The sequence below is a fragment of the Argiope bruennichi genome, chromosome 6 (genome assembly GCF_947563725.1).
Source record: "Argiope bruennichi chromosome 6, qqArgBrue1.1, whole genome shotgun sequence".
Classification (NCBI taxonomy): Eukaryota; Metazoa; Arthropoda; class Arachnida; order Araneae; family Araneidae; genus Argiope; species Argiope bruennichi.
Window position 1 is genome coordinate 53,685,899 of NC_079156.1, and position 16,725 is coordinate 53,702,623.

General features: G+C 26.4%; 1 protein-coding gene across 5 annotated transcripts in view; it reads left to right on the top strand.

Moving 5' to 3' along the window:
• Positions 1 to 3,116: 3,116 nt before the first annotated feature.
• Positions 3,117 to 16,725, top strand: part of LOC129972593 (protein CBFA2T1-like) — a 72,101-nt gene continuing 58,492 nt past the window's right edge. For 2 of the 5 annotated variants that reach the window (XM_056086789.1, XM_056086784.1), the window contains exons 1-2: positions 3,117 to 3,258; positions 4,384 to 4,586. Coding sequence is in view for 3 of the 5 variants with exons in the window: in XM_056086784.1 (XP_055942759.1) it covers positions 4,517 to 4,586 (70 nt within the window). In the remaining 2 variants the exon portion in view is untranslated. Of the gene's footprint in view, positions 3,259 to 4,383; positions 4,587 to 6,605; positions 6,748 to 16,725 lie in introns of those variants that run through there. The other 3 variants (XM_056086786.1, XM_056086785.1, XM_056086788.1) reach the window with 3 other exon arrangements.

Genomic DNA, 16,725 nt, shown 5'->3' on the forward strand with positions numbered 1-16,725 from the left:
TAAACTCGAAGAAAAAGATTATGCAGGAAAAAAAATGATGCCACTGAAAAACTTATTTTTTCAGTGGCATTCTTAAAGTGTATTCCATTTTTCAGTGGCAATTTTAAAGCGCTGTAAAAATATCTTTTAAGGAAAACAGTGACGTTTTGATTAATTTTTAATAAAAAAAGCTGAAAAAACTTTGGAGAATTCTTCCTTGATAGTACTTAACGCCCAAAAAATAACTACATGCGAAATTTAATCATATTTAGGTTTAATTGCCTAAACTGTAGAGCATTTTAAGCGATTTTTTTTAAAATCATGTATGTCGTGTCGCGTAAGTTATTGATAATCTGTCTTTAAATAAACATCATCCAATTAGAATGAAATTGAAATTTTCTTTACTAATTATTGTTTAAATTATTTAAATTTTCAAAAGCAAGCAATGTAATTGGAAATAGAAATACTCCAAAATATCTTTAGCATGTTGTAACTAATTGATTGTTATGCAAAACACGATAAGATTATAATAAGTTTTATGAACAAACTATTTTATTTTTGTATTCCCGCACATACTCAATAATAAAAACTAACTCAAGATATTTGAACACCTCCAAGTCTAACTCATTCAAGATTAGAAACTAGAAGTTAAAAAGTTTATAAGTCTTAGTTTTATTCCTGTCTTTTTTGCAAACAATATGTTGAATTTATTGACACAAAAATTAAATATTAAGAATTTCATTATATGTTTTAAATATTAATAATTTATAAAATATAAATTATATCATGTATGTTTTATTTATTTATTTTAGCATTGTACAATTTTCCTTTTTAATAATTGCTTTTTTTTCTACACAAATTTGCAGTTGTGTAGCAAAACTTTACCATTACATAATTTCAGAAGAAAAACAATTTTGTTTTGCCCCTATATAATACCATTTTTTAAAATATTTAATTAAATGAATTTGATCATTTTTACGAACATAAAATATTTCTATTTAGTTAATAATAAAAAAGGTGCATTTTTTAAAAAATATTAATCAAATTTCGTTAATTTCAAAATTTGTATTTTCATAAAAATTATGTGCATGTATCTCTTTTTTCAAAGACGACACTATAAGATCGTTTTAAAAATATCTACCGCATTTTTAATACCCAAAACTGCATTCCTAATCGATACATTCACGTATCTCCCTCCTATCCACCCTCTAACGATTTTTCGACCTCCCAATATCACCTGTCCGTTCCTATCGAATACAGCTGGAACTTTTTTTTTCTCCTTCCCCCTCCTGTCCCTGGCTTCTGAAAAGCGGGTGAATGAACATAACGATACCAAAATTTTTTTGATTATTTTATTTATATTAAAATGAAGGGAAACACCCCATTCGCAATATAGACAGATGAAAGTAAAGCAGACATATGTTTTTACTTCCTACGATTCTTTTTCAGCTGGTCTGTATTGCATTATTGTAACAATAAACTGTCCTATTTTACTGAATAGCAGTAAAAATTAAAGTATGACTTTCTCTCCTAGCGGATTAATTCAAGATATTCTTCATCTTTCCTTCGTTTAATCCCCTCTCCCCCCCCTCCAAAGATAAGTAGCACAGTACACGAGCGAAGTCTGAGGATACAATGGAAATAAAATATAATCATATGATGTATAGCCACATGTGTTTTATAAAAAATATAATAACAACAATTCTAAAAGAGTTGGGTGTGGCCGAGGTCTGCTTATCTGGTATCTTCTCAAGGTCGAGATTTTATGAATAGAAATACTCAATAATACCAGTTCACGAGACGTCGGAGTTACATGACAACTGCGCATATCATACAAATCTTACTATATCATACAGAATACAGTCGAAAATTCCTGTTGCGACATATCCGTAGTCCTCTTGCAGCATATTTAGAAAACAAATCATGTTGATTACTTGACGTGCGTTGCAAAAATTTGTAGTAAAATAATAAAAATATAAAATATATTTTAATTCAATTTTTTACTTTATTTGGTTTAGCGAAGGGAAATTGTAGTTATTGGGCATTGTAGTTATCAAGGTAATTATTACTGAATTAGCTGAACTCACGAATTATAAAACAGTAGAAAACTGAAAATAATATTAATTATTTTTATTTTGTAGTTTAATTTTGAACAAACAATTTCATTAAAATTACTAAAAAAAATAATAATAAATGCCTCTAAATAGTTTTCCACATGTTCTTCAAGCACATTAGAAAAGAAATAAATAGATTTCCTATATGTCAAACATAAAACTGGAAAATGAAAATTCTAAAATGATAAATAATGATTATAATAACTACATGAATGATAATTTAAAAATTATTGGTCCTCTTTATTCAATATTATAAAATGTTTTTTCCTATTAATTTGTTTTCTACGTTAATAATTCTAGAGAGAAAACTCCAGTTCCAAAATTTATGTAATATAATTATTCATCATTAAATTAAAAATTCTGCGTTTGTAGTTACTTATTCATTATGCTAAAAGTAGCTTATAATAATTAGTGTTTTCTACAGTCTGGAATGCATACTTTTATGAAGCATAAAATTTATATAAAAACCTATTTCTTTAAACCAATTAAATGAAAAAATTATTTTTTCATTTATACTTTAAGAATTTAATGAAATTTGGAAACTATTTTATTCAGAAATTATTAATACTTTTCTTTCCGAAATCGAAATAAAACATTTTCTTCTGTTCTTTGTAGCTAAGAATGTGAAAAAAAAAAAAAAAAAACAAGAACAAATTTTCTAGCTGGTTTAAAAATTCTTTCTATTCGAATGAGGTACATCTGCGAACGAATTGTAATTATACAGAATTTTAAAAAGGTGGAAATATTTTTATTTAATCCTATCGCTTCTAATTTTAAATTAAATTGTTTTTATTATCTCATTAATAAGAAATTATAAATATTTTTAAGTACCATTTATTCAGAAATAGGACACATTAGGAATCGCTCGTTCCGTTTTACGATGTGACGTACGGCATAAATTTTCCCCCCTCCCTATTTCTTTCCCCCTGACATTGGGAACCGGTTCCGCAATCAGTCGGTATTGTGAAGCGGATTCGCTTTTTTCCCCCTCCATATTCTCACTTTTTTATCTCGGGGAGCGGCAGATTTTGAATTGCTCGCACTCATATTTACACGTTGTTACCTCGAGGTGCTCAGAGCTTCTCTCTTGTTGTGAATTGATGTATAGGACTTGTTAGAGTTTATGATTCAAACTTAGGATTAACTCCATGTTTTTATTTATCAAGTAAGTAACACTACAATCTCTTTCATTTGGGTTTTAAAAAATATAAGAAATTTGAATACTTTTTGCTTTTAAATTATACTCATGATGAAATAAATTTGCTTTATTTATTAATTTACTATTTGTAATGTAACAATTTTTTTAGAGAAAAATGTTTAATTTTAACAATTACAAATGCTAGTTTTTACACTATGATATCCCTCCTATACTTTATAATTACTTGTATAATTAAAAAGCATTTCTATACAATTTATTTACAATACTGCTTATTACAGTAATATCGAAAGATTATATCGTTATAAGAATTGAAAACGGAAATAACAATTCTTTAGAAACAGAATGAATTCTTTTAGAATTCATTACTATAATTAATTTACTTTTATGTTGTAAGACGCATAATATCCTACATCTTGCATGCTTTTAATATTAACAGTGTTGATGAAGATATTGTAAACATTTATGAAATTTTAAAGAGCAAACTTTATTCAAACATGTTTTCATTTTCATTCATTTCATTCTCCAACATGTACTCATTGTATTACTTAAAAAATTTTCATGCATTATTTTTAATTAATATGATTTTTAATATAAATAAATTCATAAATATCATTCAGGTTCGCTATATTTGAAAATTCCGCATGAAACTTGTAAATCTACTCTAATTATAGAAAATGTAATACAGCTACTGAATTTTAATCGATGCTATGAATCACAGTTCTTCTATGTTCATCTATAATCATTCATATTTAATTATTCTATAATCATTTCCATTAAATTAGGTTGATAAAAGATTTTATTTTATATGGATATTATCGGGAGAATGATTTACATTCTTTTATAATGAAATTTTGAAATTAGAAAATGAAAATTTCTGAAAAAACAAGAGACGCTCACTCGGCTTAAATCGCTGACAGATAACTATCGCCGGTCTTATAAAGTGTCATAAGTCACAACAACATATACTGTCGGTTGTTCTTAACAAAGGAAGTTGATATTTGGTTTTTATATTAACTGAGTGTTAAAAAAATTAAAAATTTTACTGTTTTTGATAATGTTTCAAAATCAAAGCAATTCATCTTTTTTAATCAGATATATATTTAAAAATAAATATTTTTTTTTTTGTTTCAGATAAATCTGGCTATCTGAAAAATACGTTGCTGACTGCGTTTAAAATAGTTGTTCCAAAGTGGATTTTGACTCAGAATTAATGTTGCTAATGATAGTGATGAATGTCCGTTTTATGTTCAACAAAACATTCTGAATGTTTTCAAGTTATGAATGTAAACAAGCCACATTTTTAGCTAAAATATACTCCAGTATGCATCCTGAAGGTAAGAATTCAAAATCTCGATATTTTTTTAATATCATTTACTTAAACGTTAAAAAATTCGGCTGCAATAATATAATAGAAATAATTTTAATTTACAATGATTATCATTTTACAACATTTACTTGATTTTTTTTTTTTTTTTTTTTTTTGCAAAGTCAACAAAAAAAAAAGTTTTAAAATTATTGGGATTTATCATTTTAAATCTGATCAAAATTAAAGAAATGTACAAAAGTTTCCTGAAAGAATTTTTAGCTTAAAATTGCTTTCATTTTTTTAATGTAAATGATATGTCTGTTTTTGTTTCTGTTTGATGTACACATTTTATCACTGAGATTAAATCAGTATTGTGCATTGTTAAACAAATCAATAAGAAGTGTTAAGTTACACTTAATTTTTAGCTATAAAGACGCATGAATTTAAAATATTCCAACATTTTCAATTAAAAATAATTTGAAATGTAAAACCTTCTGCAATTGTTTTCAACTATTGTAATTGTTATGTTTATTTGTCTAAATGTGCAAAACGTTTCCTTGTTCATGTTATATCCATTTAACAGTTTACTATATCTTATTAACATTTTTTTTAATCTTTATACTTTAATTTTGGAAATCAAATTTCCACAATAATAGTTTCAAATAAATCAAACTTAAAAAGTATTTTTAAGCAGATGAAATTTGAATTCATCCACTGAATTTTTTTTTAAGCGAATAAATACATAATAGAAACAAAAAAAAATCTGGAATATTCCATATTTTTGCACATTATAATTTTGAAATTCACAAACTACCTAAATACCACCGAATTTAATAAAGTGATATATTAGGTACCCCAACATCTTCTCAAACTTCGATTGGTTAAACAAAGAGCGCATGCGCGCTATTACCGGAATTTTCTCATTTGAAGAACAGCAGGAGGAATGATGAAGGATGCTGTCTTTCAAAGTTGGAGAATATTTTGGCTATTTATCTCTCTACTTGGCGCTTTAAAATGACTTAACATGAAATATTTAAAAATGCCCATTTCGTTAGATTTATAATAAGCATTATTAATGAAAATATGAATTTTACACAAATTTTACATAAAATACTGATAACAATTTATTTATTTTATTTTATCTATTTATTTATTTATTTGAAAATTAAGTTTTTGAATATTCGACACCTATTTCCTATACTTCAAAAAGTATTAATAAATCTTGTTATTGCATATTTTCCTCAAAAGTTTAAGGAAATATTCAAACACCAGTAAGAAAACTTTCATTTCCTATATTCGAAGTTAAATATGATAGCTGCAATAGTAAATAGCTATTACAAATATCTAAAAAAATATTGGAATTTGTTTTGAATACGATGAATGCCATTCATTTTCGATTTTTCGAATGAATCCCCATTTTGAAACATACTTTTCCACTACACCGATATAATTGTAGTTTACCTCCAGTTAGAATATGTTGTGTATCATGAATTCGATTGCCGCTTACAGGTGGAATCAGTATCTGAAACCGAAGCCCTTCGATTTTAAACTTCTGACTTTTTAATTCGGTTACAATACATTTCTTTCAAAATATGCTCATAATTAAAAATTAAAAAAAAATAATTAAAAATTTTAAAAAAATTATAAATTTCATTTAAAAGTTTACATAACTTCTTAAAAAAGCTATAATTTTGCAATAATACTAAACCAGGACTAATTTATTTAAATTTATGAATTATTCTTGTAATGATGTTAAAATCCAATAAACGCCAATTATATTATTCAGTCTTTTTTCCTTGAATTATTAAATATTCAAGCTATTAGTTTCAAAATAAATCATAACAATAAATAAGTCATAATACCAGAAAACCAAAAAAATTACATGGAATCATTTTTTAAAAAAAGACCATTCATCTAAAGCTTCTTGTTTATTCAATTGTTTTGGCGACCGCCAAATCTTTCCCAATTCTTTCTGGTAACCCGATTCAGAGATCATCCTCCGCTTCCCGGTGTTCCAAGTTAGAATGTTTTTAGTCACAAGATATGAATGACCGCTGCTCTACCACGAGGTGCTGATTCGGCCAATTGAAAGAAAATTAATTTACGATGACTGTGTGGCATTAGTTTCTGGAGACAATTTTTAAATGACATTGCACTAAAAAAATATTCTACAATACTTGTTAAAACAGGTAATTTGTTCGAAATATTTTTAAATGTTATAGTTTTTTTAATTATTTTCATATAATATTGATGAAAACATAGCTTTCATCGTAATTAATTACATTTTGAAAAATTATTATTTCTTAATCAATTATATATATTTCTAATGTTAAAAATTAACGTTATGTAGTATAAAATATAAAATGCGATTGGGCCAATAAACCTCTTTAAATCATACAAGCAGTATTAAATACGTTTTTCTCACGTATCTGACACTGTCTGTACGAATGACTTGAAACTGACCAACAAGATTTTATGAAATTTTTGAAGTACATTTCTTTAAAAAGAAGATTTTACACATATACACACAAAATAACATCTTCAAAGGCGACCAATGGCAATGAAACAAATACTTTTTGTTACAAAACATTTTGTACTCCGCCTGCATGAAAAATGCGTACAGAGTATATATCTTAAATCTGATAAATCTCCAAATATTTATTAACCCTTTACAATAAGAAAATCATTTTGAGAAAAAAAAAACGTTTATCAGTATGCAAAGGAATGCAGTAACCAAAAAAAATGAACAAGATGCAAGAAAATTTGCTTGCGATCTTACACAGAAATTGTATATCTATTTCAAATTTTAAACAAAAAATTTTAAATATAAAACAGTGGGGGATAGAGCAAAAATTCACAATTGTTTATCATTTGATAAAAATCGGAGATTTCTTCTTATAAATTATTTCTAATAAACGTCTAAGAATACAATGGACGATTTTTTCATTTCTAATTTTAACTTCAGTTTCAGTTTTTGAATACATTGTTTACAAATGTCTAATAAGAGATTATATCAAATTCATAATTTCATTTTGTTGAAAATAAATAATTTTTTGTTCATTCTATAAAGTAAGATACACGAGTTCATATTTGACAGATGCATATGAAATTACTGATTAATCGTGCTAAATAGTCTTTTTACCTGTATCAAACTTCTAGTTCACAAAACAAACTTTTTTTATTTTCACTTTTAATGATTATATTGGTAGAATTTTGATTAATCAACTGTTTATGAATATTACTTTTTAATTATCATTTGTTTATTATAAGGCCTTGTTAATTTTTTTAATAACATTCAACTAATTCTGCTTGTGAAATAAAAACTGGAGTTCCTATAATTTCAAGAATGTAAAATAAGATAAAAGATTAAAATGTTCATTAAACTAATCTTTAAAAAAATTTGCTACGCGTTTCGGAAACCTAGATTTTGACATTTTAGATGAATCGTCTCATCGACAAACAGTTATCTGTCTTAAGATCACAAAAAATAAAATTCAAAAGAAAATATAATTGCAGGTTAAATATTGTTTATAGCCCATACAATTAAATAAATATTATGCATTTTCCACGTTATTTTCAGTAAATATACATTTGTTCCCTCGTGTTGAATTATTCGCAATGTTGAGAAATATAAAATCAACACATTTCAAACTTAAATTAAGGAGTGATAAAAAACACCAGTTAAATGTCTGGTGTTTTTTCTTTATTATTATTATTATTGTTGCTGTTGTTTATATGTATGTTTGTTTTATGCACAATTTTTAAAACTTTTTCAACTAAAAATAATTCTGAAGAATATAAATCCGATTTATGATGAATTCGATATATAACATACCAGGTGGAATGGAACACAGTTGAAGAAATCCAGTATCTGAATATTATTGTGCTCTTTTTACAATTTTAATAACCTATTTATATGAAAATAGTACTGCAAAAAGTCCAACTTACATCTGCCAATCAAAATGCAACTCATTTGTAAATCGAGGAGTATCCAGGTTATTTTTGTTTTATGCACAATTTTGTACCCATTTTAAATAAGAATAATATTTAAAAAATATAAATTTGACTTACAAACAATTCGGTATCCTACTTTTTAACTGTAACAGAACTTATTTGTAGAAAACAAATGTTTTCTGTTGCAATTAAATTATCAATTAAATTCTCAATTTATTTTCATCTATTTGCGATTAAATTATCAAATTATTTATTATTTAGTTTTTCTGCAAGCCGGTATGATGTAATAAGCTATTCTGGAAAGTATTATTTATATTAATTATAGTAATATTTTAAAGATTTCATTTGAAAAATATCTTTATCCTTAAGTTTAAAAATTAATAAACTTTGAAAAGTATGGTTTTAATAAACTTAAGGGATGTAACTTTCCTTATAAACTAGTAAAAAAAATTAAAATATTCTCTTTTTGGAAACCCTTGTAATCATTAATATCTCAATTCTATTACCATAATAAAGCGATAAAAAGTGATAAAAAAAGTAAGACTATTGAAATTATATTGCTTTATGTATTGTATTCTACTAACCTGCTGACATAAATATACATCGTCGTTTTACTTATAATTTAAAGCTTTGATATTTCTTGTGTGAAATAATCCAAAATTTTGAAACTCTTTTTGTGAATTCGTTAAATTGATTCACAATTTATTTTTAACGAATGTACATGTTTAGAATTTGTATAGCTATTTATATTTTATCTTTAATGCATGGTTATCTATTTCTTTTATATGTATTCACCTTCGAGGCATTGAATTAAAAATGCTTTTGCACAAGTTCCTAAACTGAGTTATGGTTAAGAAATTTCATTATTTTTTTTAAAATTTAATTTGAATTTAAATTACTAAGCTGGCAAAAACAAATTAATGGCACTGAAATTATTAATTTTTTTTCTTATATCAGGGAAAGAAAATGAATTGTCGTATATTTCAAAGATACAATTTAATTTCAAAATTCAATGATTTTTTTTGCATAAAATTGCATGAGTCATAAGAGATAAAGATCCATAGAATCTGGAAAACAACTAATATTTTATGAATCGCTATTTTGTAAATTACTATTAATTATAATTAAATAGGCATATTCAAAATTATCTCAGCAGCATTCTTTAGATCTGAAATACAAATAAATATTTTTCATGCGTATTGGTACCATTACTAATTCGACGAAACATAAACTTTTATTTTTAAATTCATTCTTTATAATAAATAAATGGATAAAATGCTGAAAAGTATGATTTTGAATTTAATTTTGTAAGTATAAGTAATAAAAAAATATTAATTATTTATTCAAAACTTCTTTATTGAAATGATTTTACAAATTGAAATAAAAAATTCAGGAAGAAAATAATTTTAATAATCAATAAGAAATTATTATAAAATCAATCAAGCAGATTATCAGCGAATTCTTTTTCCCGTCCAAATTTAATGCTGAACTTAACTAGATATTTAAGTTCTATGCAATGGCGGCTTATCCATTAGGGTTGTAGAATTGCGGCCCTTTTGGTATAATCTTAAAAATTTGATAATTTTTAATCCTGCTTTTAAAAGCAAAAATTCCTATTCTTAAAAGTAAATTAAAAATAATAAAAACGAAGAAAGAAGGCGGAAAATGTATCAATATATAGGAGATACATAAACCTGAGACTCAACTTCTCCTAGAAAGCTATTAATTCTTTCATACAAATCGAAACCAACAAGTTGCTTTTCCTCCTTTTGAATTTAAGGATGAACCGGCAAAAATTTTGCAGCTGAAATTTGGAACTCGACCAAACTCAGCCATCATTTCCAAGGCTAAATCTCTTTCATGGGGTCCCCCCTTTCTCTTTCGCTTTTCTCCTTTGCTTTGTATAGTTCCAGATCTGCTAACAAATTTACCCTGAAAACTTGCATCTAGTTTAATATATATTCCTTTTTTGTGAGAAATTACTTAAAGAAAAATAATACTTCTGTGATTTTCCAGAATACAATTCAAATCATAACAATTAAAAATACTGATCCACTCAGAGGAAAAGGTTGTTGTTGTTGTTTTTCTTTCAAATTGTTTTCTTTTGAGAAAAAGTTTTGACTACTGCTTGTTTCTGGGTTAGCTTGTCAACATTGATTTTATATTTGTTGATCCAAATTCTACTCTTTTTGTTATTTAGTTCAGTTCCGCATGGTAGTTTGCCACTTTTTTTGTGAAATTTATATATATGTATATATATGCATATTTTTTGTCTTTCAAATTGTGTTCTTTTGAGAGAAAAAAGTTTGGACCACTGCTCGTTTCTGGGTTAGCTAGTCAACATTGGTTCTACATTTGTTCGCCCAAGTTCTACTTTTTGCAATTTAGTTCTGCATGGCAATTTGACATTATTTATTATATATTTCGAGTTAGTTAAATAATCCGCTTTCAAGATTCGCCACCGGGAGCTGTCTTAATTACTTTTTATCCCATAATAAAGAAAATATGCCATTCTTCAAACTTCCGTTCCATTTGAAATTTCTCACACTTCCTCCATCGATAGATTAAATTTGTACCGCATTATGCTATCCGATTTGAATTCGCGGTGCCTCAGCAAAAAAGGTGAAACTCTACTCCTAACAACCACGTGTTCATATGAAAAATGAAACTGTGAAGAAAATAGCCTTGTGAAATTTCTATTACTGGCAATGCTTTGATATTATTTAAAGATAATTAATTCTAAATATCTGTAAGGGATAACTGAATGCCATTATCTAAATAAAATGTTAAATATTCCATTTAATTATCATTAATACTAAGAAAATCTTTATGAACAGATTTTCTTTCATATTTCTTCATTTTTTTCAGTTAAATTTATGTAACTGAAGCTTCCTTCTTTTTCGATATTTAATAATATAAGCTGTTTACATTTCCCTTTCTAAATAGTCACACATACGGAATTAACTTACCAAAGAAGATACAAGAATTTTTGGAAATGTGAACTTCACTATCATCCCAGGGATGCATTCAGAAATATTTATCATTTCAAGTTCAGAATTGAAGGGACATTCAATGAAGAAATAATTTATATCTTCATTATTATTAATTCAATTAGTTTCGCAAAACTATTTTCAAAATGGGTTCTAATAATGCTTTTTAATCAGTATCATGTACTATAATAATTTTTATTCAATTTATATTTAATTAGTTTATTTTTATTACCTCTGCGTGGGATTTAAAACAAGAAATTAAAGTTCGAATTGTGGCATTGTATATTCGGTGGAGGAATGCCGAATTTGGATAAGTCCCAAAATGAGTTGGGACTTAATGTGTTGAGTTGAGTTGAGTTTCGGATTTTAGTAAATCTTCTTCTAAACACAAAATTTCTGAAATTGAATTCTGTCATCGAAATTTATTATGAAGTAAATTTCTTTTGGCTTTTTTACCCTTATTTTATCTTCAAAATTTATAATCGTTTTCGACAGTTATTTCTAAACAGTAAAAAGTGGGCGAGATGAAATGTCAGAGTTTAAATCAACAAAATTGTTGAATATCAAAATACTTTTCTACAAATCCTTAATTAATTATGTGTATTTTTTCTGGGATTATTTATTAAGCTCAAATTTCAAAAATGATAAAAGTGTACTCAGTAATAAAAGAAATTATCTTTTAAGAAAATTAATTTTCTTTTTCAATAAATTGTCAAAGATTACAATTTTCCATCATTTCTTCAAAGTATGTCTTAAATAACTAAAGCTTTCTTTTAATTATATTTTAATCGTTGTAATCCCATTATTAAAGCACTGAATGATGCAGCAGTTGTTGTAGTGCATTGATTGTAAATTTGCTGCGAAAAGAATTTGTAAGATTTGCAGATTTTTTAAAAAAGTAATTTTTTCGTAATTATAGAATGAAGCTTTACATTTTAGAAAGTTCTTCCATCCAAATAGTATAAGCTTAAAAATTAATTAGCAAACGATTATTTTCGTTAGCTTTTTAATCTGAATTCGAAGTCATTACATTGAAGACTATCGTCTTGCCTCTTTTAGAACAAAGCTAAGAGCAATAAAAAAAGCGCGGGCGCGTGTGTGTGTTTCTATTGGCACTCTGCAGATTAGGCGCTTGATCTATAGCTTCCAAATTTGGCCCTTGTACATCTTGGAGTTCAGGAATTTGCATTCTGAAGCTATTTTTTTTATGTTTCAGTTATAATTATAATTAATTAAAAACTAAGCTGATTTTTTTTCTCTAACTTCCAAAAATATTATTGCATAAAAATAAGTTTTGTACCGTTTTAAAATATAAAAACACACACATTTTTTTAATGATGCAAATTTAATAATTGTTGAAATTTTTACTAAATTCTGATAATTTAAAAAAAAAAATTTGCCTAATTTTCAGCAATAGTTCACATTATTGCCCTGAAGTTTAAACCGTTTTTATTGTCACATCAACTATCTGATAGCATGCTTTATTTTCCATTGTTGAAAACTAAAGAAAAAAAAATCTGTTTCTGCGCAGTTTATCAGATGTATAAAAAATGAAGTTATAATATCACAAACTTTAAAAGGTAGATAAACAAGCTATTCACGTTTTTATAGCACCATCATGTAATGGCAGTGGTCTTCATTAAAATGGCTCATGTACATAATAAACAAAGCATATGCAAGAGGCACTAAAAACTGATAATTTGGAGGAATGACGGACTTGAAGTTAAATCTGCGTGGTTTAAAGAAAATTAAATGTAACCAATATTTCCAGCAAATCTTTCGGTCGTCAAAAGCGAATATTTTTCAATTAAAAAGAAAGGTCCATTCTATTATGCATAAAACCGATTGAATTATGAAAATTTAATGTTCGATTTTAAACCACTCATTCGAACGTCAAAGAAAATACGCCAATCAGCACCCATAGTTTTTCCAAGACTGTTTGGCCTAATATAATGAATATGTTGATCGTTCTAAGATTATAATTTTCAAAACTTCATATTTCAGTCAGATTTGATTACAGAAAACAAGTGTTTTTTTTAAATTTAAATATTGCAATATCAAGAATATTATATACAGAATGTGATTCCTTAGGACCAAAGGATTGTATAAAATTTAGATTTCATAATTCTTTGAAATATATTTATAGACTAAAGCAAAATAAAATATTATCATTTATATCCTTTTGAAAACAAAACTGAATTTTATCATGAATCAGAAAAATTTTTATTGAATATTTCTTTGAAACATTATGTAAATTATTAAAATTATTATGTAGTGCCTATAAGATTTCAGTGCTGAACGTTTATGTTTTCTATACTCATATTAAAAAAAAAAAAAAAAAAAAAAAAACATGGTTTCAGCAAAAAATAGTATTAATGGAAGTTTAATCACTTCCACTTTAATTTAAAGTTCAAATTTTATTGGAGATGACAAGAAATTAGTGAGATATATATACTACAAGGAACAGTGAATCATAGGCTTCTATAATAGTAGGAATTATATGCTATCAAAATTTGAAACTTAAAAATATTTTCCTGAAGAAGCTATTAAAAATACCAATCTACATAAAATGTTTAATTGAACGTTTAAGGGAGTTAATGACAGGGAACCAGCTGGTAATCGGAGGTGGTTATTTACAAATAAATGCATCTCTCCATTTTCTCCCAAATTTTCACATGACCACTACGATGTGACCTAGTTCCTCAGCTGAAAGAGGTTACAATCCCCCTCTCTTATTCCCTTCAATATGATGTTAACTTGAATAGGTTACAATTGTTTATACATTTGCTAACGCACTCAGTGTAAAAGATATCTACTCTTTAATTAAAAGAGATAGATATTAACACAGATAACACACACACACACACACACACACAGAAAGAGAGAGAGAGATATTAAAGATATTGACACATGGTAAAAAGTAAACAGCTTAGTTTTTAACAAAAGATTTTTGTTAAAAATCTATAATTATTTAAAAGCAAAATAGGAAATAATTTTAATACAAATTAAATGAAGTGTTCAAGATTTCCTGACATAATATTTCAAAGAAAACATGTGATAAAATTATCATAATAATAATTTTACCATATGACAATATTATTCTTGAAAGAATTTTTGTGCAACTTTTGGCAGATTTCATTCCATCATTAGAAACATAATTTATTGATTATATTTCTTTCATTGAATATTTTAATCTTTTGAGGAATTATTTTTTTTAAAAAATAATTAAACTGTTTTAATAATAATAATAATAATGTCGTAATCATTTTAGCTATTTTTTGAAATAAAATAATTAAATGTATAAAATATTTTTTTATTTTTTATTTTTATTTAAAACAAAGCGAATACATAAATAAAAATTCAATGCATGCATGAATTATTATTTCCTCTTTAAAAAATTGTATTAAAAAATCTTGATCATTAAGAATTATAAAGCATACAACAAATAATATTCCAGATTTAGAAACATTTAAAATATATTGAATGTAATTTAAAATATTTTTCTTTATTTAAAATTCTTTTAAACATTCATTTTAAAAAAAAAAATCAAAAGACTATGAAAAAAAAAACAATTTAACTTTTAGAAAATTTTGGAAAATATTGGATTTTTAAATAAAAGTACACACACTCTACTATTTTTCTGAATTATAATGATAAGTATAGAAAAAAAAAAGCAGAAAAAATAAGGAAAAAAAAGAAAAATATCCAATCTCTCCGGAATCCAAGAGAATTACCGCCGAACGCCTGCGATTGGCAGGTTTTCCCGCGAACACGAATGACGTCAGAACACGTGACACTAGCACCTGACGCTCACCATTGTGTTCGAAAGTGGTGAGAAAAGATCGTCTGCTGTTACTGAAAGACCAAAAACATTTTTTCTCCATCTATATATTCCCACTCTTTGCAGGTTATTAATTTCTTTTCCTTTTTTAGTAAAACCAGAGGCGCTGTCTTTTATGTTTGTCAGCTTATTTATTTATTTATTTCGGCTTTTAAATTCCGATGTAAAGGAAAGCATACGGTATTGAGAGGTAAAATATTTAAATTAATTTCGAAGTTTGATAGTTTCTTGTAGAATTTTTTTTTCTTCGAGCTTTATTTTTATCAAAAAGTTCTTTATTTTAGCGTGTTTTAAGCAAATATAAACTGCCATCCACAGGTTCGCTGCGAATCACTTTTTATGATGAATCCCTTTAAAAGTTGAAGTAGGAAGTTATGGTTCTTCAGTATTTTAAAGCACTATATATTTGCATGGATGTATAATAGAATAAAGCTAAAAGTCGAATGGAATTGAAAAGCTTTGATTAAAGCACAATTTTTTTGATGTTTTAAAAAATTTTGATTCTGCTTTTAGTATTCATTAAAACAGTTTTGTTTCACATTCTGTTTATTTGGAATATTTTTTTAAAACAAGGATTGGTGTAACTTGGTGGGTTAGCCTAGTCTCTGATATCGGTGGGCCATGGAATCGATATTTCGATTCTGCAGAAAATCCGTATTATATGTGAACTTAATTTGCTTAAAATCTGCCAAATAATGGGACAAACGGTCTATGGCCAGCGTAGTGTGACAATCAGATATTGAATCTTGCATCATTATTTCAACTAAAAATCGCGAAACTTCTCCGTCTTTCTCTTCACATTTTGCAGATATCGAGTTCCTTGTACTAGGAAATCGTGTCAGACAGACTTCCTCTAAATGGATTTCGTTCAAAATATGACAGAAACCTGCAAACTGGGTTTAATAACCATACACCAAATTTCATCCATTTAACCTAAAGCGTTTTTGATTATCGTGATCGTAAACTGACAGAAATAATGTCAAAATGTGTTTTCGAACTCAGCGGGATTTAAAAGTTGGAGACTGATCAAAATTTCGAGTTCGAATTTCTGAATGATAGCAACATTTCTTCTGTACTTCAAATACTAGTAAGTGAAAATAAGAATTCGTAAAAATTCTAATAGATATAGCAGGTGAAATTTCATAATGCAAGTAGCGAATTGTCACGATTTCTCTGAATCCTCTGATTCTGAGAAAAGGATCAATAATGGAAAAACCTGAACCCACATTATGACTAAACAACTAACTTACAAATAACAAATATGAATTTTTTTTGTTAACGAATATTTCAAAAGAATCGAATTAATTTTCGATGATATTAATGAAATAAATCCATTTAATTTTTATATGCCATATAGAAGTATCTTATAAATAAAGATAAAT